The 22,821-nt window shown below is 31.3% G+C and overlaps 2 protein-coding genes across 2 annotated transcripts; one reads left to right on the plus strand and one right to left on the minus strand.

Annotated features, from left to right (window-relative positions):
* The first annotated feature begins 360 nt into the window (after positions 1-360).
* Positions 361-4,475, plus strand: LOC123891751 (WUSCHEL-related homeobox 11-like). The gene is made up of 3 exons (XM_045941647.1): positions 361-1,003; positions 3,351-3,547; positions 4,452-4,475. The coding sequence occupies exons 1-3, from the start codon at positions 388-390 to the stop codon at positions 4,473-4,475; spliced, it is 837 nt and encodes a 278-aa protein (XP_045797603.1). The 5' UTR covers positions 361-387.
* An 11,395-nt stretch (positions 4,476-15,870) lies between these two features.
* On the minus strand, positions 15,871-18,806 carry LOC123889843 (transcription factor MYB54-like). Its single transcript, XM_045939348.1, has 3 exons — positions 17,721-18,806; positions 17,102-17,545; positions 15,871-16,642 (listed from the first exon to the last, which is right to left on the minus strand). The coding sequence occupies exons 1-3, from the start codon at positions 18,103-18,105 to the stop codon at positions 16,368-16,370; spliced, it is 1,104 nt and encodes a 367-aa protein (XP_045795304.1). The 5' UTR covers positions 18,106-18,806; the 3' UTR covers positions 15,871-16,367.
* Positions 18,807-22,821: the final 4,015 nt, after the last annotated feature.

Raw genomic sequence — 22,821 nt, forward strand, 5'->3', positions numbered from 1 at the left:
TAATAAAGGACTCTTACGTAATTTCATTTCTTAATCTTTTTCAAAATACTTACCGAATGTCTCTAGTATACTCTTTAAACATTTTAAATAGTAAATTTTTGTGAACATTTCAAAGAAATGTGTGACGTCAATACACTAAAAATTAAAAAGTTTCACTTTTTTAGTAGAATGCTTAAACAAACATTATCTCAAAGACACTCGTTAGCAAGACCCAAAAATCTTTTTCCAGCAAAGCATTATACTGTATCCCATGTACATTATTTATATTTTTATATATATATATATATAATACCTCTCTACTACAAATAGTATTATTTTACCTAGGTTTCAGTTTCATTTCAAGTTTCAACAAAACATATTTTGTTATTTCTTCTATATTGCATTGGAATGGAAGATAAGATGCAACATAACCCCCCTAACAACACTCCAACCCAACATGGTTCCGAGAAAACTGAACCGGTTAGGTCAAGATGGACACCAAAACCAGAACAAATTCTCATACTTGAATCCATCTTCAATAGTGGTATGGTTAATCCACCAAAAGAAGAAACCATCAAAATAAGAAAACTTCTTGAAAAATTTGGCAACGTCGGCGACGCGAACGTTTTTTACTGGTTTCAAAACCGCCGGTCTAGATCTCGTCGCCGACAACGCCAGATGCAACAAGCAACACTTGATCAACAAAAAAATCAGATGTTGATGATGCAACAACCTCAACAAGTTGTTGTTAATGATGGTGCAAGTGCAATGAATAATTCATGTGATATGGTTCAAACTAATTATCCAATAATAGGTGGTTTTGGTGGTGGTTCTTCTTGTTTGAATGATACTTCTGGTTCTTCTTCTTCTTCTTCTTCATGTGGTGGTGTTGTTAGTGGTCAACAAGGCATGGATGGTTTCTTTTCAGTTTCTTCTCAAATGGGTTTTCTTGGAATTGATCAAACTTTGAATCCATCTTCACTTTTGTGCCCTCCTTTTTCCTCCAATTTGAACTATCACTCTGGTAATTCATCACTTGATCTTTGCATGTCATTTATTTATTTTTCTATAATAATAAAAAAAAATTCAAAAGAGTACTCTAAATCTTTCAATCAAAAATAATAATTGTTCAAAAAATTCAGAATTTCTATAAGTCATTTTGGATTTCTCAACTAGAAAAAAAATAGCTAAGAAAATCCGTGATGAAAAATCACCACTTTTTTTTATTAGAAATGATAAAAACTAATTATGAACCGTGGTGGAAAAAAAAAAAAACTCTCTAAACTCCTCATCACTGAATTTTAGAGAGATCACATGTTTTTCCTCTCTAAATTTTCCTTCTAATTTAAGTTTTCTTTTTGTGATTTTTTTTTCATAAACATCACCACTTTTTTTAATAAAAAGATAAAAACTAATTACAAAAAGTCGGCGGTGAAAATAAAAATAATAAATAAATCTTTAAACTCCTCATCACTAAATTTTAGATGATCACATGTTTTTCCACTCTAAATTTTCCTTCAAATTTAAGTTTTGTTTTTGTGAGATTTTTTTCATCTATAATTTATTTTTTTTCAATAGAAAATACAAGAGATTTAAACATCAACTAATAGAAAATACTAGAGATTTATACATCAACTAATTATATCACAGCCAAAGCCAATTTAGACATAGTCAATTTTTTTGTTGCATTTTAGCTTGAACCAATATACAATATCTTATCTATTTCATTTATTCAATAATTATTTTTGTTGCATAAACTAAAAATTTGATATTTTGGTTCTAATTATAAGAGAAAACATCAAAAAAATAAATTTTTATTGATAAAGTTTTTTCTTATATTTAATAAGATGAAAATAATAATTTCCTTTATCTTTTAGAGTATTGTTTTAGTATTATTACTTCCGATCTTTAATATAAAAGAAATTTTACTTTTTAGATATATTAATTGTCATTAAAAAAATTAATTAATATATTTAACTTATAATATGAATTAAATATGTTAATTATTCAATATATTTAGAAAAATATTTTTTGTACCAATAATTAGTTTAATGAGTTTTTTTTTTGTGTTTAGAAAAAAGAGTTGATGTTTGTGGAATGATTAAGTAAGATGATGAGGTTGGGTACAGAATAAAGTTGGGAAGAGCTTTTGGTTGATTTGACAGTTCCGCGTTTGAATTGTTGCATGAAAATTGTACTTTCCGGAAAAACATGAAAGCTACTTTCCGGCTGCAGTTTCTGTTCCTTCCTTTTTATTCTCTCACTTTTTTCTTCAATAGTACTGTACTACTTCTCTTCTGCACAAACATTCATTTCAAAACCCTAGATTATTGTTTTTATTTACCTCTTTATTTATAAACATCTGCTATTCATAGTTTATTACATGCAAAAAATATGCTTACTTTTTTTTCACCATCAATATCCGGCTTAGTGAACTGCTTAATTTGTTCAGACATCAATAATTATTTTAGTTAAATAAATGGTTAATTCTTGTTATTAAATTAGCCGCAAATTTAACGGTGAATTAAATAAATTATTCTCTTCGTTTTAAAATATTGTAGCTATTTAATGTTTTTGCATATAAATTAGTAAGAAATACGATGATGTTATAAAAAATATGACAATTTTACTAAAATAACCGTATTATTTTTATTTTTTTAAAAAAATTAACCATATTATTAACTATTGGTCAAGTGGAAAATATAATAGTACAACTTTGAAAGAAGTATGCAAGTAATCATTAAAGGCAAGAATTAAAAGAAAAAATATTAGCATCATTGAAAATAACATTATTTTTAACTATTTATTTTTGCTAAAACAAAATTCATTTTAAAACAGGTGAATATTTACTCGACAAGATTATTCATATTTTTTTATCGTTATTTAACTAGAATATGGGTGTCCATCTATTATTACTTGTTTTGTTTCTCATTTATTTGTTAGCCTCTTGGTAAGTTTATTCACCATACATTACTAGTTTTTTTATCAAAATTTTGAAAGGAATCTATAATCTACATCATATATATGCAATTCACTCAATTTATATAATGTTAACTTGGTCATGAAAAAAATTAATTTTGCTTTGTTCATTACATTACATGTGTTACCTTTTAATTTTTTTTTAGAAAAAAACAACACTATGCCACTGAACTATTAGAAGATACAGACACAGTATATGTGTAGTGTTACAGTTTTGTTGCATTTTTTTCAGTGATTGGGATATGAAATTGAGGAGTAAATAGAGATTCAAAGTGATTGCTGAAAACATATATCAATGATATCATCAACTTGTTTTTTCCTTTAATTTTTTCATTTGACCAAAAAATATAGTAATGTTGTTCTAATATTATTATATTAATAATATTAAGGAGGATATGGAGGTGCTGCTACAGGATTGATAACAGTGTTTATCAATGGAATAGCAACAGAAATTCAGGCAGGGCCAATAGACATCAAAACAGTGTTTGGAGATGATGTGATGTTAGTTCATTCTTCTGGTGTGCCAGTTCCCACAAATGAACATGGCATCTTGATTCAGTGCTTGCATCATGGTGAAAGCTACTTTCTGGTACTTGCCAAATACTATCATCCATCTTTCTTTTTCTTTTTTTAATTACTTTCATTCATCTTCAAATCAATTATATTGTTTTATTCTAAATATTGTACAGTGACATCTTACTTTGTTATTCATTTTCTTTTTTCTTGTGTCTATTTTTTGGAAATGGATTGAACCGGATGCAATCAGTATATAAAATCCGTCTGATCAAGATTGAATGATTAAAATTTTAAATTTAAATTGTAAATAATTTTTTAAATATAAAATTGAGTTTTAAATCCGAGTGTCTTAATTTTTTAAAACCAGACTCTTTATTTTAAAATATAAACAATATTAACTAAATACATCTTTTTAGCTAATTTTTATTTTTTTACGAAACTGGCTTAATTTTATAATATGATAAAAAAAATTCATTCTCATAATTATATCGTATTTCTTTTTAAATTTTTTTCATTACATTGTTTTTTCATGAAAACATTAGTTTAAAATTATTTTTGGAGAGTGATGATAACATTAAATTAGAACAAATTAATTAGATGGATTTTAGTTAAGAAGAATTCTTGCTTATGTTATGAATGGTGTGTAAATTCGATGGACCGTATTATTAGGTAGTTTTTTGGGTTGAGACTTCGTGCTAGTTTCCTGATTAGGTTTGGTTTATTTTGTTTTCTGGTTTGATTTGATGGAGTACTACCTGTACTTATGTCACAGTCATATATAGAGTACATCTTATACTTTATCTTAGTATTAAGTTTTGCACATATAAATATACATAATTTTGCTGTTTAAAAAACAAATTAATTAGGGTTTGACTAAATTTTAATTTAGTAAATATTAGATTTTTCATTTGGATTTGAGTTTGTTGGGAGTTTGTTTTTTTTTTTGTGAATCTTGATTCTTATATTTTGATATATAGGTATCAAAGTCAACACAAGTATGAATGGATCAGGCTATAATGCTGTTGTGGAAGCATCCTATACATATGCTTCTCTGATTGCTGCTCCTCTCTTTTTAACTATTACCAATGTCTTAGTTTCATATGCGGGTCAAAATAACAATCAAATATAAATAACATGTGTGAATTCTGATAGTTTATTAGAAGTTTATATTAATTAATATATCTAAGAAAATGTATACTATCGTTTTAATTTGTAAGTTGTTAGATATCTTGGTCTTGGTATAAAAACATGTACTAAACAATGTTCAATCTATATATTTCTTATCATAAATAATCTATATATTTATTTCTCAATCAGTTTCTTCGATATGCACATAAAAAAAAATAAAAATAAAATTCTTTTTATAAGTAATGAATTGATGGAAGTAAAAAGGTACTTAAGGAGTATACTGGATGCCCGGATACAACTTATAAAAGGAAAAAGATTATTTGACTTACCATATATAGATCCCAACCTCGATGTCTTAAGGAGGGAACACTAATTCGAGGTACTTTCATTCTCAAGTTAATTAAGAGGAATTATATTCTAGCGCGGTGGAAGTTGGCAATCATTGGGTGGAAGAGGTTTAGTTTGAGGTTAGCAATGTCGTCTCTTTGCTTGACCTTAGAGTTAGACGAAGCAATGGCTCTTCCTCTTTGTGCCGTGATCAAGAGTCCTTGTCTTGACTGCTTAAATTTTTCTATTATTAATTAATTAGCCATTCTAGAAACTACATATGGAGGATATTATGTGATGTATGAGTAGTTTATTAAAAAAAATTCTTCTTACTTTGTCGTGTTGATGATCCGGCCCATAAGGTGGATTTACCCCTTAAGTTAGGATAGTTCATGCATATTTCACATTTATGGTGTTTGTAGCCGGTGGTCAATGTCCTTGTAGCGAGGTTGGCCAAGGTTATGAATCCTCTATTTTTTTTTTAACCGATTGCAAGGGAGACAATTAATGGAGAAGGTGAAGTGGTGAATGAGAGATTTTGGATTTGGCTAAGTCTAGAAAGGATTGCCCGATTTTCACTTTTCAATGATATTATTGCTTTGGGCTTGCCTAGTTTATGTGAGGAGTCTTTTATGTGGATGTTGACCATTTCTTGAACCGTAAATTTAGTTGGCTTGGTATCTTAAGATATCTTTGTCTTCCGGTGAATGGGTGCAAGCCTCGGAAATTTTGTACTCAATTAGGATACTTTGGTGATGACCCTAACTATATTTTTGTATTTCATTCTCAATATATATTATCTTTACTTTCTATAACTCATATTTAATGACGGTTTTTTTGAGAGACATTAAGGGTAGAAAAGTGGGACTTAGATTTACTGTTGTAGATCTGAATCGTTGATTTTAAATCAGACTATTCAGATCATACAGTTGTAAAATCAACTATAAACAATCTCGATCGTCGATTACAGGTCGAATGGTTAGGAACAATAACTTAGTGACGGTATGTTATATATCCAATCCCATAAAAGTGGCCTAGGTGTTAGGGACTTGAGGATGTTAAATTAACTTGGCTTTTATATATGGAGAAATAGTAGTGGAAAAATTACCTCCATGTGGTTGAAACTGAATTAGTAATCCAACAAATTAATAACCCAACTGATTATGTACTCTCTAATAAGGTTAATCAACTAGATTTCAAACTTCTTTTTTTTATACAATAACTAGATTTCAAACTTAATTAGTAATCGCCACACTATTTCAATGCATATCCAGGTTGCCTTTGGTCAGAAACTCACAAGTCACAACTACAAAATAATTGAAAAATAAAGACGTACAATTTATTTTAGCAAAGACGTTTAGATAAGTTCTTTTTTTAATTGAAATGAGATTTATTATTAAATATATATAGGATAATTTCATTTGAATGGAGGGCAAACAGGCAACAAGCTGCGCCGCTAACCCTTTTTAGATGGCAAAACCAATCCGCTTAGATAAGATGATACAGGTCTTTTCTAATATAACTAAGGTCCTGCATTAAATCTCTGACTTTGGCATGCATGCATCAAAGTTAAAATTATTGCGGAGAATTTGTTGTCCATTTGGATTCCATAAGACTTGAAGGATTAATCTCTATAGTTGTGCACAAAGAAAACCACCGCACAAAATAAAACACAATTATTTTTTGTAAATTGTTATGTTAATGTACTGCCATAAATTTCAAAAGGAAAATATTTTATGGACATCCATAGTCCATACACCCCTTTGAGACCTTGAGAAATAAAGAAATATATAAGTTTAAAAAATGCTATGGGCTAAATGGGTCTTAACTTTTCTTAAAAAAATAAATTCTTTTATACAAAGTGACCTCAAAATATCATATTATAATTGATATTTCCTCTATGTTACTCAAATAGAATAAGGAAGCTTTGTAGGAAAAGAAACTCAGCACAAGATCATAATTAAAGAACTTATAAGAACTATTCTTATTGCTTCACTTTGGTTAGATATATCCTGACAACAAGGAATCTAAATCAAGGTGTAACATCAAATGTTTCCCTTAATGTAACTATATATAAATGATAAATTAATATAATGCATGATAAAAGATCACATGCATGGAAATGTTACTTTTGATATCCTTGAAAGAATTGAATTAATCATATATTGAAAGAGGGACAAAGAAGAAACAAAAGTGGAACGAATATTTGAATTTTGAATTAGTCTATGGTTGGGAGGAACATATCGAACACTCTTTGACTCGTGTTGTCTATCTTTTTCTCCTTTCTCAAGGAGCAAAATAGGGGAAGCTTGACAAATGTTAACAATTATACAGACAGCTACTAACTTGTCTCTCTTTTAACAAGATATGCGTACGTTCATTGAACCTTCGTTGTGCTCGAAACCTTTTTACTTTGAGGCATAAATGGTTATTACATATGGGTGGTGGTTGTCCTCGTGATCATATATCAATTGATAAAGATATTGCATTTTATATGTAGGGCGACGTTCGAACCCAAGATCTTCAATTTATTTATCTCAAAAGGTGAATTTTTAATTATTAGGCTATTTGACAAAAAAAAATAAAGATGGGTGGTGTCAATTTGGCTTCGAATCACCTCTTCAAATAGTCATTTTTCTTTCTCGTTTAATTAAATAAATGTAATTTTTATATATTAGTGTGTTTCAATTTTTCGTTTTGATACGGTGTTTATTTGTTTCAGGTTATGACTAATTTCGATCTAGTGCAACTCCAATCAATAATTTTGTTGTCATTAACGCTATAGATTTGAATACAAAAATATTGGACAACGAATATTTTTACAAGAATTAAAACAAAAATACAAATATTTGTAGGTACTAAAAATTTATTTAAACCCAAATAAAAACTATGATAAATTGTTGGGGATTACTTTTGCCACTCTATCATTTACTAACGTGTCCTACGTGTTTCCCATTTTACTTTTGACACGGAAGCCAATCAAAAGAAAAGAAGAAATGCATGTATTTTGTTAACTTAGCATAACACAAAAGTGTTTCCAAGGTTAAATCCTACTAAAGATCAAAAATAAAAGAATTTGAAATAATCCAAGTTGAATGAAATAAATGGTATGTGATGACAGTTAATTATATGATGTTTTTAGTAGTAATTTAGGGTAGTTTTAATAGCAATTGAAGCCCAAAAGCAAAGCAAATACCTAGAAAAGTGAAGTTACTTGGCCCAGAAGCAAGAAAAGTGGAAAAAACATCAAAAAATGGCAAAAACGTAATAAACAGCGCAACCATCGTACCTACGATGAGATCCAGCGTGGCGCGATGAGAAGGCGGTTTAAATTGAAGAAAATCTGCAACAAATCTTTTCCATCGTACCATGATGACTTGTCATCGTGGCACGATGAAGGCGGTTGAAGAAAGCAGAAAATCTGGAGAAGATCTTCTATCATACTACGATGGGTGCGATGGACGCGCAGAAAAGCCCAAAACCCAGCTGAAAAACTATAAATAGAGTTCTCCTCCTTCACTATTATTCATTCAAAAATATTGAGAGTTATTCAATATTCACTCTAGAATTAGGAGAACTCTAAGGAGGAGGCAAGGAGGGCCAAGGAACTCCAATGCCAATAAGGTTCTTTTCTTTATTGTCTTTGTAATTTATATTTCCTAGGTTAGGTGGAATAGATGAACTCCCTTACGAATGCTTGGTATTGTATATTTTGGTGTTAAATTCAATTGTTCTTACATAAACTCTTTTATTGTCCGGTTTTTATTCTTTATTTTAATATTGATCACATTAGAATAAACTCTAAGGAAAATTAGTGGATATCGCATAGGAAACTAAGCTAATTATCCCGAACGAAGGACGTACATTCAAACTTCTTAAGGAGACCATTAAATTCAGTATATGTGGTTTGAGTGTGGGATTAAAGCTAATAATAAGAACAATCAATTTTACATGAGTTAGGGTGAGGACTAGTATAGACACACGTGACAACTTGTGAAACCATTGAGTCATAAGAATAAGGCTACCTAAATATAAGTAACTACGAAGAAGTGGAACCGACTGGGCGAGGATAATTATAAACAACGTAGAGGCAACCTATACTAGGCTCTTCTCGGATTGTAATTCGAAACAATGAATTTTTTTATTTTTTTTTGTAATTTATGTGTGTGTTTCTATTCATGGAAACAAGAGTTTTTTGGCTCATTATGTAAACAAAATATTTTACATTATGTTATGTACATATTATGTACATTTATTTTATTTTTTTACATTTACGAATGTGACATGAATATGAATAAATATACATTTTAGCTAATATAAATATTGATATTTTTTTATTTATTAAAATAAAGTTTAATATGTATTATGAATTCACAATTTTATAAAAAATAATACACATTAAATATTAAATTATTTGTACGACTATTGTTATCGAGAAAAATAGAAATATGACAACAAATATATGTTGTTAGAAAACGTATGTTATTGCAGCGACTTTAATTGTTAAGGCAAGACTTTAATTGTTAAGGCAAGTTAGATATATCAATTTTGTTTGCAAAAGTGGCAACAAATATTGTCGTTGCGAAACAATACTAATGACAACAATATTAAATGTCGTTGCAAAACTTTTTGCAACGGAACTTATCGTAACAACCAGCAGCGACTTTTTTTCGCTGAGACAAAATCTTTTCACAACAACTATAAACATTTGCCATCGATTTTTGTCGCTGCCAATAATCCCTTATCTTGTATTTGGTGTGTGAGATGCTACTAGTACTAATACATGTTTGTGTCGATAGAAACAAGTATCATTTACTTTTTTTTGTTATAATTCTATTGTGGTTTTTGGTTCGGTGTGCATATTTCGGCAAGAGTTATGGTGCATAAGGCCTTCACAACCATTAGATTTGGTTCACACGTGTTATAATCCTAACAGTGGTGGTTGTCATTATTCAAATTTAAAGAGATGCTTTGACCTCTTTTTATGAGTGATTCGATTGCCGATTTTTGAAACTAACATAAGGTATCTCTCTAAAATCGAACGGCAATCAAAACGGTATAAGGTTCGTCGTCTCCCGTTGAGAAACAAGAGAGAACGAACTGGGTCGGGAAACCGGGTCGCGTGACCAGCGAAGTGCAGAAACGGGTGAAGGTGGAAATGGACTGGGGTGTACAAAGCAATTATGTTGGGGGTGTATGACTAAATGGGTTGGGGTGTACAAAGCAATTATGTTGGGGGTGTATGACAAAATGGGTTAGGGGTGTACGAAGCAATTATGTTGAGGGGATGTATGACGAAATGGGCTGGGGTGTACGAAGCAATTATGTTGGGGGGATGTATGACGAAATGGGTTGGGGCCTGGGGTGTACAAAGCAATTATGTTGGGGGCGTGTATGACGAAATGGGCTAGGGTGTACAAAACAATTATGTTTGGGGTTGTATGACAAAATGGGTTGGGGGTGTACGAAGCATTTATGTTGTGAGGGGGTGTATGACGAAATGGACTGAGGTGTACGAAGCAATTATGTTGGGGGGTGTACGAAGCAATTATGATGGGATTTATGCATGATGCATAAACATGCCTTATGCACCATAACCATTCGCGCAGAGAGTGGTTATGGTGCATAAGCTTTTTCCTTATGCACCATGCATAAATAATGAAAATTACTTAACGCACCCCCCATATACTTAGCGCACCCCCTGATTTTCTTGCGCGCCCTGATTTTTTCTCACGCGCCCCCCAAAACATTTTTGTTGTGGATTGGTTTCACATTAGATGTACTTATAATGCCAAAACCATTTTTATTGTCAAATGGTTTTAGAGGGTTGTAATCCAAAACCAATCTGTTTGTGGAATGGTTTTGTGTGTTATTTATGTTGGGGTGGGGGCGCGCTTAGCAATTTGGGGGTGCAGTAAGCAATTTGGGGTCGCGCTAAGTAAATTGGGGGGCGATAAGTAATCTGAGGGTGCGCTAAGCAATATGGGGGCGCATTAAGCAAATTGGGGGCACACTAAGCAATATGGGGTATTTATGTATGGTGTGCATAAGCAAGGCTTATGCACCATAACTTATGCCACACCCGCATATTTCAATGTTAATAATATTTTACTTTTATTTCATAATATTTTATTTAACTCGAGGATGTATTAAAAAAATTATAATGCCTAGATTCTTGAGGTTATAAAAGAGGTGCAAGATTTTTAGCGGACCTCATATGACTTGTAAAAGAATAGGACATCAAATTAAATATTTCCACATAATACATAAATTCTCAAGAATGACCCAAACTACAACAATATATTTCATTAGTGTATAGGCAACTTAATTCTTGAATTTGTAATCATCGTTTCGTTTAGTCCATGAATTTGTAATCAAATTATCGCAAGATTCGTCTCTTGTGTCTGCGGACCTAAAAACTGAGGTCACTTCTTATGTGATTATGAGACAATTTCATCCAACCGTTAACAATTTAAATGTTGACTATGATGACGTGCAATTCTAATCAATGATGCGATAGTCTATGCAGGTTGCAAATCACTTTCATGTTGAAGTATTTGATTAGAATTACGTGTATATGTGAAATATTTAGCCTATTCTTGTAGCTTGTTAGGCGTACGTGTTTAAGAGTATATTACATAATTTTTACAATTTAATCCCCCATATACGTGGAGTTGATTTGAGATATTTTTGAAATATTCATAATCTTTAATATAAAATCAAAACATAAATTGATTGGTTACTCGACTTTTATTATAGCATGTAGTCGTATCCGTCAAAAAAAAAAATTATAGCATGTAGTGTTTCTAATTAAATATAACCTTTTAAAATAGCTGTAACATTCATCCCAAAAAGAAAATGCTTTAACAATCTCTATTAAAATAAAATAAAACTGTTTTATCTAATCTAAATCTAAACTTAACCTAGATTATGTCATAGGCTTATTCGTTCTCACTTATTGTCACATCTATTTACAAGGTTTGGTCCAAATTGAATTGCTTCTCCAAAGATGAACACTTCCTTTACTTATCAACAATACATCAAATCCAAATCAATATGAATGCAATAGAGAACCACTTGGTCCTTTATCTATTCTCTGTTCAAGATGATGAACATCAACAACCAAAGCTTTTCCCAACATCCGATGCTAAATCTTAGAAAAAGAAATGTGACTCACTATTTCACCTATTATATTGAAGTTTCTTTTCTCGCCCTACCATTTTCTCAAACATTATCCACTATTTAAGTCGCGGACGGTATTTTTTCTAAAATTTCTCAATTTATAACTTCCACTATTTAAATAAAAAATGAATAAAAATAAAACACGACAGAAACGCGTAGGACGGCAAAACAAATTCCCCAACAAATTCCCCTATTATATCTCTCTCACATTCTTTTGTTGCTTTGCAATAGGGATAAATGAAAGTGACTAAGCCCACACTAAAGAAAAAGGTCCAACATGTGATAAAAGGCCCAATTAACTCCATTATGCTGAATTGACACATACCAGTTGTCAAAATTATAAAGTCACATATTTGAACTATTATTTCAAAGATTCTCATAATTAATATTAACTAAAAATATTTATCTTAAGTGGTTAATGAATTATTCTTATAATGAATAGTTCCGAAAAATCCGAATAATCAGGGATTGAACACTAGACCTCCTTCAACTCAACCCTTTACCACTGAGATAAACCAACTTTCTTAAAAACTTTTTTTTTTTTCATAAGTTAAAAACATATTTTCATCACACGCTTAAATACTTAAAACCATTACAAATATTTTAAACTTCTAACATTCGTTTAAGCTTAAAAAAGGATCTATAATGTAATAAGGCCTACTATATATACACCATCAAAATGTCAAACTACTATTTAAGCACATTTCTTTCTTTAACATACTTTTTCCCTCACCAAATTTTTGCCACGTGACATATACGCCTAATTCTCCTGTATTTCGGTTAATAGTAACAATCATACCAATCAATGTCACGTTTTCGAGTTAGTGAAAACGGTATACCCAATTCCCCGCCAAATTTTGTGTTCTTGCCATGCCTAATAATACCCTTTTATTTTTTTTTAACAAGTAAAAATGAAATATATTAACACAAATAGTTTCCCCAGCACAAGACGTACCGAGGTAGATTACAAAAATTTACAAATAGTCAGATAATAAAAACCAGAAAACAAATCATACAAGACCCAAACAAAGTAAAGAACTTGACCATCAGCTATGGTAGTTCGAAGTTAACGTAATATTCGTCTTCTTCAACCACCTAAAAGAAAAAAGTTTGATCTTGTCCAACAAAAGATGATATGTGTCAATTGAGCCTTTCAACAATCGATGGTTTCTCTCCGTCCAAACCACCCAAACGCAAACAAGCCAAATGAGCTGTAGAAAAGATCAGCGCGCTCGAGATCCGCCTACTAAAGATGTAAACTGGACAAAGTGATCACGCACTGTAGTGAACTCCACCAAAGGAATGTCAATCCACGAGCGAACTAAATCCCAAAGAGGTCCAACAGTGCTGTAGGAAATGAATAAGTGATGGGTTAACTCTGCCTCTCCACATCCAAAAACACAAGTGTGAGCAGTAGGAGATAAAACACCACGAGCAACCATGTTTACTTTCGTGGGTAACCTGTCACACAATAAACGCCACGCCAAAATGGAGACCTTCAAAGGAACCTGAGGGTGCCAGATGAGGTTCACCGCAGCATCTATAGTAACCGAATCAAGAGAAGTCAGAAGCTGATATGCTACACAAACAGTATAGCCGATATCAAGATCTGGACGCCATTGCCACCTGTCAGTCAACTAAGCCTGCAAGAAAATGGTAAGAAGTAAAGACTGACACTCCCCCAACATCTCCTCCTCCCGCCCTCAGCTGCCTCCTCCGCTCCCAAGCCGCCCCATCCAGCCCCACCCTAAAGCAAACATCTCTGCCACCGTACGCGATTTGGTCACCACCAACTCAAACAGGCGCCCAAACCGCTCACACAAAGGAGTGTCATCCACCAGGGATCTGTCAAAAAAAAAGTATCTGACCCATCCATCACCCTCTTCTCCACATGCTCCTCAAACCAACTCCCCCCAGCTCTCAGTCCACCAACATCCTCCAACACCATTTGCCCAAAAGAGCTAGGATAAACTCCCTCAGCTGCCTGACCCCCAATCCTCCAAACTCCTTACGAAGACAAATAGTTTTCCAACTCACCCAAGAAATTTGATTGATATGTGAAAACAACAAAGGTATCCCATATTTGTATAGCGAGCCAAAAAAGCATGTGTCTATATAAATTTATATATGAATCGTCACATAATTTATTTTATGTGCATACATAATACACATATTGAGATCAAATTATACCTCTCTTCACATAATTTAACGGGTTAATATAACATCTCTTCTCATTATAAGTGTGTCATGTTAGAATATTTCTTTTGTTAGAAAATTTCTTTTGTATCTCGATCAAATTATATCACTTATGGCTCGTTTGGTGCGCATGATAGGGAAACAGGATATGATAATACTATCATGTCCTAATTAAATTTGATGTTTGGTGCATTAATAGGAAAGAATAAATTAATCCTATTTTAAATTCTATCTTCTTTTTTTTCTACATATTTTTAATCCTATCTTATTAACTCTTTGTTATTCTTATTCTTAAATTTTGATGGGTTGGCAACCTGATAATGAATACTTAAAATTTTCACGCCTTATTCTTTTAATCTGGCTCGCTTTAATTTCTCTCTCTCTCTGGTTTACCATCGCTGCTCTATCTCCCTCCCTCCTCTTCACGTTTTCTCAGATTATTTTGTTTCTATTCCTACCTTTGTTGATCCCAATTTTTTCATGCTTGTATCTTTGCTTCATTTTCATAAATCGATTTCTACATATATCTCCATGTATGGATTTTTGCTGAATTTATCTAAAATCTTTAATAAATATATTGTTTAGTTTAAAGATATATATTATAATTATAATAATTACATACGAATAAAATGTAGACGGACAATAAGTTGTGCCGCTAAACCTTTTTGGATAGCAAAATTTAATCTTTGAAAAACTATATTTACGACCTAGGCGACACAACAATACACTAAAAAAATATTATTCATTCTCTATTTTAAAAGATAAAAACAATATCAATTATCAACAAATTTAATACCACAATCGCATTTCTTAACCGTGTTTTTCTCAAAGCGGTATTATATAGGGACGGAAGTAATATTTTACAAAGGTTTTGATTTATGTGTCTCCTTGCTCTTATTGTTCTTTTCTCAATTTTAATATATAGTCATGTTAACTAATGTCCACGGAACATTGGTTAAAAAAATAAATAAAAATATGTTAAAAAGAATGAATTTTATAACTTTAAGATAATGGATACATAATTATCAAAAATATATTTCATTTCTTGAATACATTAATTGATAGAAAAATGTTAACGAGTGTTCGGGACACTAAAACCCTATATAATAAAACTACATTGCAATTTATGTAATTAATATTTATAAAATATAAAAATTGTTTTTAATACAAAATTTACTTTTTTTTTATCCTTAACAGCAAATAACCCTGATTGATACTCATATTATATAAGAAGAAAGTTAGTACGTTTTCTTTTTTTGAAGAAAGAGAAAGTATACTACTACTACTTGTTTTATTTTTTTTTTTTGATAAATACTACTACTTGTTAATTACAATTAAGCAAAATATTATTAATTGAACTAATATAGACATAAAACAATTTTGTGTTAGCTAGTGGTATGTCAAATATGGTAAAACATGTAACAGCAAAGAAATAGCCAAAAGAGAAAAAAGCACAAAAACCAATGACATGATACAGCACTGAGAAGAGTAGTAATTCAAAGAACAGGTTAGTTGGTTGATTCATGTCATAAATAAAGAGATATACATCATTCATCATCCAAGTCATAAAATTTGGCTTCTGATTAACAAAATGCCAAAACTACCACAGTCATAACAAACAAGTTCCCTACTATTCTGCTACTACTACTTCAGAAACAGTCCAAAACCAGGAGTTTAGAAAATTATTATAGTCCTAACTCATAACTACTCTCCTAACTTATCGCTTCATAAATGACTTAGCTTATGTCTGGTGTCATGGTTGGTATATCAGAATCACAGTGACTCACCGTAATTTTTTAAAAGTTACACTTTGTAAAATTACAGTTGATCATCGTAATTCTAACTTATTTATCGTGATACCAAACATAAACTTAATGACGCACTATCTTCTTTGCTTTCCTTCAATTAAAATTTTTTTTTCACTTTTTACTTTTTGCCATTTATGGAACAAACTGTGTACAAAGGAATACACTACAGCAGACTCATTTTCATCCAACACAAATGGTTCCATTGCATCTGACTAACCTTACTTTCCTAACCATTCTTCATGTATCAAACATTTAGCTGTGTAAAGCTCCTACTCCAAGAAAATCAATGAATGGTAACATGTTAAAATTCTTAACACCAATATTTTCACTTTCACCAGAAATTGAGATATTGGACCTATTGGTTGTAACTGACTCAGATGCTGATACTTCTGAGTTTGAATCTGAAAAATTGGACTGGACCACATCTATTACCTTTAGCTTTTCCACTTGCTCTTGCTTCTTACTAGCTCCAAAATATTTGTCAAAACTTGCATCCCTAGTTGCAACCACATTTTCTCTAGACTTACCTGCAATAACAGAACACAAAGTAACATTATGTAACAATTTTAGTTTGAAGAAGTAAAAATTAATAAATAACTTCATCGTTTTAAATTGCGGATTACAAGTCGCGTTGAGGTATTTGAGACATCGATGGTCATTCGATTTAAGATTAGACTGTCCAAAAAGTCCAATTTTTTTATTTAATAATGTAAAATACCCAACTTGAATGTGGATTGTTTAATCTTTAATCGAATGGACACCGATGACCTGACTTCGTGAATGCGGAGAACCCCAATTGCAAGGGAGTCAGATCTGTTTTAGATATTTCCACAAAGGCATCACAAACATAAATGCGGCCACCTCGACCACAATTTACCCCGCATTTTACCATAATATAAAGATTCGCGGCGTAACGGCAACTTAAAAGTTAAAACCAAATTTTATACTATCATAGGCCTAATGGGAGATGATTAAACATTGCATACCCATAATTAGGGATCCATGGCCTTGGTGATTAGGAACTGGAGTCACAAGTTTATGAAACAGTTGAGGACTTAGATTAGCCGAAGACGGAGTGAGTGAGAGATTAGTTCTAGCTGATGCATTTCCATCAATGGTGCTTGAGATAGTTGAATCACTTGCCGCATTGTTTGAAAGACTCAATTTCAAACCCTTTGAAATGCTTTCAAAAACTGGTTTTCTCCTTCTATACACACTACACTGTTCCCTATGCCTCCTAGCCATAATCACATGCCAATGATTCTTCACTGCATTATCTGTTCTTCCTGGAAAAAGTCTTGCAATCATAGCCCATTTGTTACCATACATTTTATGAGCAGCTAAAAGTCTTTCCTCTTCTTCCTCAGAAAAAGTTCCTTTGTTGATTCTTGGGTCTAGTTGATTAAACCACCTTAATCTGCAACTTTTTCCTGTAATTAGAATTAAAAACACTAATCAAAATCCATGATGCAGTGTTAAATTAGATTCAACAGCTCTCTTAATACACAATACTTAAAAATACTAAAAAGTTGAAACTTTCTGCAATTTTCTTAATAACTACACAGGAACAAAACTAGACGCGCAACAAGCTGCGCCGCTAATCACCTGATCTTCCATCAAGATGTTCTGCAATCAAGTTCCAATTTTGAGGACCATATTCAGCAACAAGTTCCTTAAGTTTTGCATCTTCAGCTGGTCTCCAATGACCTCTAGAACAAAGTTTGGAGTAACCAATCTTCACAGAAACAGAGCTTTTTTCTTCTACTTCTTCATCACCAAGTTTCAAAGACAAGTTTTTGCTATGAATCCCAAAGTAAACATCTTCTTCCTTTGTTTCCTTCATCTCTTTGGACTGAAACAAAGAGGGTCTCAAAATCTGAAGACCCATTTCAGGATTTGTCAAAGAATGAGAAGAATGAGGAATAGGAGCTAAAGGGAAAAGAGCCATATCAGTGATATGACCATTGTTGAAGTTTTGTGAACTCATCATGGAGATTCAAGTAAAAACAAAACTGTGAAAAGAGATGAAGTTTGAGATGAAAAAGTGGTTGTTCTAAGTTCTATATTTCACCTAGGAAATAACAAAATGCTTGAAGAGGAAAACCTGACATGAAAAATGAAACAAAAATAGTTTGTTTTTGTTACTCTATTCTTGCATGAAAGATGAAACATGTGAAAATGAAAGAGTTAATAACATTGTTGTATTATTCCATCTCTGTGATTCACCCGTGAGTGAAACTGAATTACAGTAGAGAGAGAGAGAGAGAGAGAGAGAGAGAGAGATTGGGAATAAAAAGTGGATGAAGAGGTAGCAGAGAGTTAAAACTTTCACAAGGTGGGGTTTGAGTTGTTGTTATAAGAATGAAAAGAAAAGAAAACAGCAACGTTTTAAAGGAGAGATAATAAGAAAAGAAATAGAATAGGAAATTGAATGAGGTTTTTCAAACTTAGGACAGAGAGAGATGACAAAAAGGTAAGAAAAGATGCAAGCCCACACGAGTGTGTTCTGTTCACTATGTTTTTCACTTGAAAGAAAAGAAAGAGATGAAATGAGATCAAGAGAGAAATTGGATTATTGATTTCGACCGTCCGATCTAAATTAACAGTTGTATATTATATAATAATTTGAGTTGTAATGGCTAGGATTAATTATAGTGTAACCATATAGAATTGGAATTTCTATATATGTATAAGTTAGGATTCATTGTCTCTTGTAAATAGATGTTAATAAGGAAAATGTTAGGTAATGTCTTTTTTGACATAGTTTAGGTAATGTTTTTGAGCACTAGAAGAATTTTAAAGTGGAAAATTCTTTTTATTTTCATATCTAAAATGGAAAATTCTAATTAAGAGCACTAGTTAAAAAAATAAGAAAAAAAAATAAAAAAATTCTTGAAAGATCAATTTTTTATTTATTTATTTCCTCTTCTGTTTCTGTAACTAGTGCTTCGTGTTTCGGAGATCTTTTAAATATAATTTTCTTGATCCGGTCAAAAATTATATGATCAACTTTTTCAAAAGTGTATAAAATGATCTTTTTAATTTTTTTTCTTAACTAGTGCCTAAGCGCACTAGGACACCATTTAGCTCTTCACATTAGCAGACTAGGATGGTTCATATTAGTGTTAGTTAAATTTGTGTCCGCAGAACATTTTTCATAATTTATATTCTATCTCGTATTTAATTGACATCAATTAAGGTGACAATCTTACATATAAAGATGAGCATGAGTAATTAGTTATAATTACTTCTGAGTTTCGTCGTTAATTTATCAATATAGTTTCTAATTATTTTATATATTGATTGATCTACAATTAACCACTTATAAAATTAGTCCACAATATAACTTATTTATACTTTGATGAAACTCACTTGAATAGGTCTAATGATATTGACTCATGACCTTAAAGTGTGTTTCTCTTTCAAGGTCTCAATTCGATCCTCTAGATCCAATTTCAGTGAATTAATCCATAAGAAGTTTTGTTGATATTGAGTTTAGACCCTTCACTAAAATTAAAGTGCTATAATTTCACTAAAATTACTATGAATTAAATTTAAAACATAAATAATGAATATTAGTACGTACTTTGGTGTAAAAAGAAAAGAAAAGATATGAAGAGGGTTTGGTTGTTTTTGTTTTTGTTTTGGTATAAGTGAGTGGAAAAGTGGATGATGTACATACACAGTACATTCAGTTGGAGAACCGCTCGTGTGGGTTGTTGTGTTTGTGACATAAACAAAAACAAAAACAAAAGAAAATGCGTGGTGTTTTGGGTATTTTCCATGCTGATTGTGCTTGCACACACACGCTCTCGGGGTTTGGGGAAGGAAAAACAGAATCTGTTTGTCTTTTTGTGAAACTAAGTCCTTTTTTTGCTTTTTCAAAGGGAACGGAAAACATATGAATTCAAACCCAACAAACAAAGTTAAAACCATCAATCTCACCACCTGTTCTTGTCCTTTCACGTCTTTCTACAATCCTCACCCTTTTTTTCTTACCCTCAACTAAACCAATATCCTCTTCTCTTTTCTCTTTTTTAATTACAGTATTTTACTATTTTTTGTCACTATTATAATAAATTACACTAACTAAAATTAATTAAACTGAAGTTGTTAATGATTGATTTCCTTTTAAAAAAAATCGTTTGAAAGAATTAAATTTTACTTTTTATGAAATTCTGTACTCTGTCAAACTTTATTTATTACATACATGGTCAAATTTTATACTATCAAATTATTTAATTTTTAAGCCACTAGGTTTATTCTAAGAGGAGTGTTATATCCAGCGAATGGGTGTTTCACGAAATTTCACGACCCCTATATACAACACAATTGCAAAACAGTTTGGGTAACACATAAATTTCGGATTTGACGGAATACAGGTAGGTGTGGTGTTATGTGGCTAAACTGCACTATCGTGATGGATTCGTGAAAAAATCCTTCGCTGTATATATCATTTTCCTTATTCTAATGGTGACGAATTTGGGTAGTACGCTATAGATCTTGAGTTCGACTCTCAGCTCATTGTAAACAAAAAAAAATATATTTAATTTTTCTCTGAACACTAGAGGTTAAAATACACTCTAATACATATATTGTCTGCTATTCAGATTTTTTACACTGTATTAACCTCATAAAAGGTTTCCAAGTTAAGTTTCATACTTTCATATCCATGCAGTTTTGATCTATGACATAAATGATTTGATTTCCCAGAGTACTGATATGCTCAAAAACAATGTTTTAGGAACCTTATTCCTAAGAGAATTTTTATTTTTTTTTTGTCTTTTCTTTTTATTTTTTTCCTTTATACTCTTTAGCTTCCTTACAAAAAAAAAAACATATATTGATGGATATACTCCATGCATTTTAAAATCGATGGCTCAAATGTTATAAAAATTAGTTCAAAAATATTTGACATAATTAACTTTCAATAAAAAAAAATTAACTTTCAATAGAGTACTCCCGTTAATACTTCTTGAGTACAATATTTTACAACTATACTACCCGTTAATTATTATATCCTTCGATCACTATTTTAAACAAAAAATTATTTTTTAGGTTCATTGAAAAGTTAATATATCTATCCTATAATATAAATCATATGCATTATCTTTAATTATTATATCTTTCCTAAAATATATAAAATGGTTAAACATACATATCATCTAGAGACAAAAGTTGTATTTCAAGCCAATTAACACCACTCCTAACTAATTATACTCCCTCTGCTCCTATAGAAGGTCTTATATTTAAAGTTGGAGGAAGAAATTAGAATTGAAAAACATCTCTTAAAATGAAAACATTTAAGAGCTCACTTGGTCTAAATTATAAGTTTAAACTAGTAATTGTTTTTGTTGGACTGTTCCAATATTGCCGCACTTGGCTTATTTCTTCCAAAATGTAAAATAGATGATCACGTGCTTATGGAATTTCTGGCCAAATTAAGTATTCTAATGCCGTGCTTATCAAAAAAAAAAAAAAAGTATTCTAATGCCGTAAGCTTATACTTTAATGCCGTCGGTCATGACTAAAAAATTTAAAATTGTTTATATATGTTCCAAACAAAACTGTATTCAAACTACAATAACATTATAAGACATACATGTCGATCCACTTGATATTATAAACTTAAAAAAACAAAATCGATTGTTACATATATTCTTGATGATGTGCCATTTAAATTATGAAAAACATACTTCTTGATGTACGAAATGAAATTCAATCAAGCTGCACGTGCACGAATACCTGGTAGGTAAAGCACTACACCAAGTCAACAAGTACTCATAATGCATGCTCTTAATTACTGTAATCATGTAATTAAATTAAGCTAATAAATAACTTATCAGATTGTGGTGGAACCATTAAATTTATACTAGCTTTGAAGTAAAGGGAAGATGATGAGGACTAGTATACCACATATTAACTTATTTGAGCTAAGGGTTAAATGTGTTAAGGTGTAAAAGGTCTCGGGTAAAAATGAAAATGATGATTTGGTCACAACAGAGTAGCAACCAAGGTCGTTGATATTGATTTTTTATGGTCGTCAAATCGGTCGCTAACGGATTTAGAGACCGATTTTGATGAAAATCGGTCGCTAAAAGCGAATTTTCTAGTAGTGAAGGTGAATTAGTTTTGGATAAAGAATGATGTTCAATTCATGGTTGATGTTAAGCTTAATGTGCGGATGATTCCTCGACTTTCCCCTCATCATAACCTAATGTTATCACTTAATTTGATAACTTTTCCCATCTCAAAATTTTAAGTAAAAAAAAAATGGAAGCCTTAATCTAATAATTCGGGCGTTTGTTTATTTTAATAACAACTGCTCATTTCCTTCTTGTTTTACCTTGATCTGAAGCGATGAGAAGAAGTGATCGGATGTCAAACAGCAAATTGAGAAAACATGCAAACAATCAAGTGCTAGATCTTTGAGACTTACTATGGGACTAATCCTATAAAGTCAGCACAATATATAAGACATCTAGTCTTTTAGACGTATGATTTGACTATAATATTCCCAAATGAACCCACTCTAAAAAACGAGCTCACATTATATTCTTCAATTCCGAGCAATTGAACTGAATTTTTTTTAAAAAAAAGAGTTATATTATCAACTCTTCCAAACACGATTAATAACTTTCCTATTTCTTGTAGAATCATCTTCTTATCTCTTTGTTCTTTGCATGGAGAAGTTGTCTTTAATGAT

Source organism: Trifolium pratense, linkage group LG6, assembly GCF_020283565.1.
Source record: "Trifolium pratense cultivar HEN17-A07 linkage group LG6, ARS_RC_1.1, whole genome shotgun sequence".
In the NCBI taxonomy this organism is placed as follows: domain Eukaryota; kingdom Viridiplantae; phylum Streptophyta; class Magnoliopsida; order Fabales; family Fabaceae; genus Trifolium; species Trifolium pratense.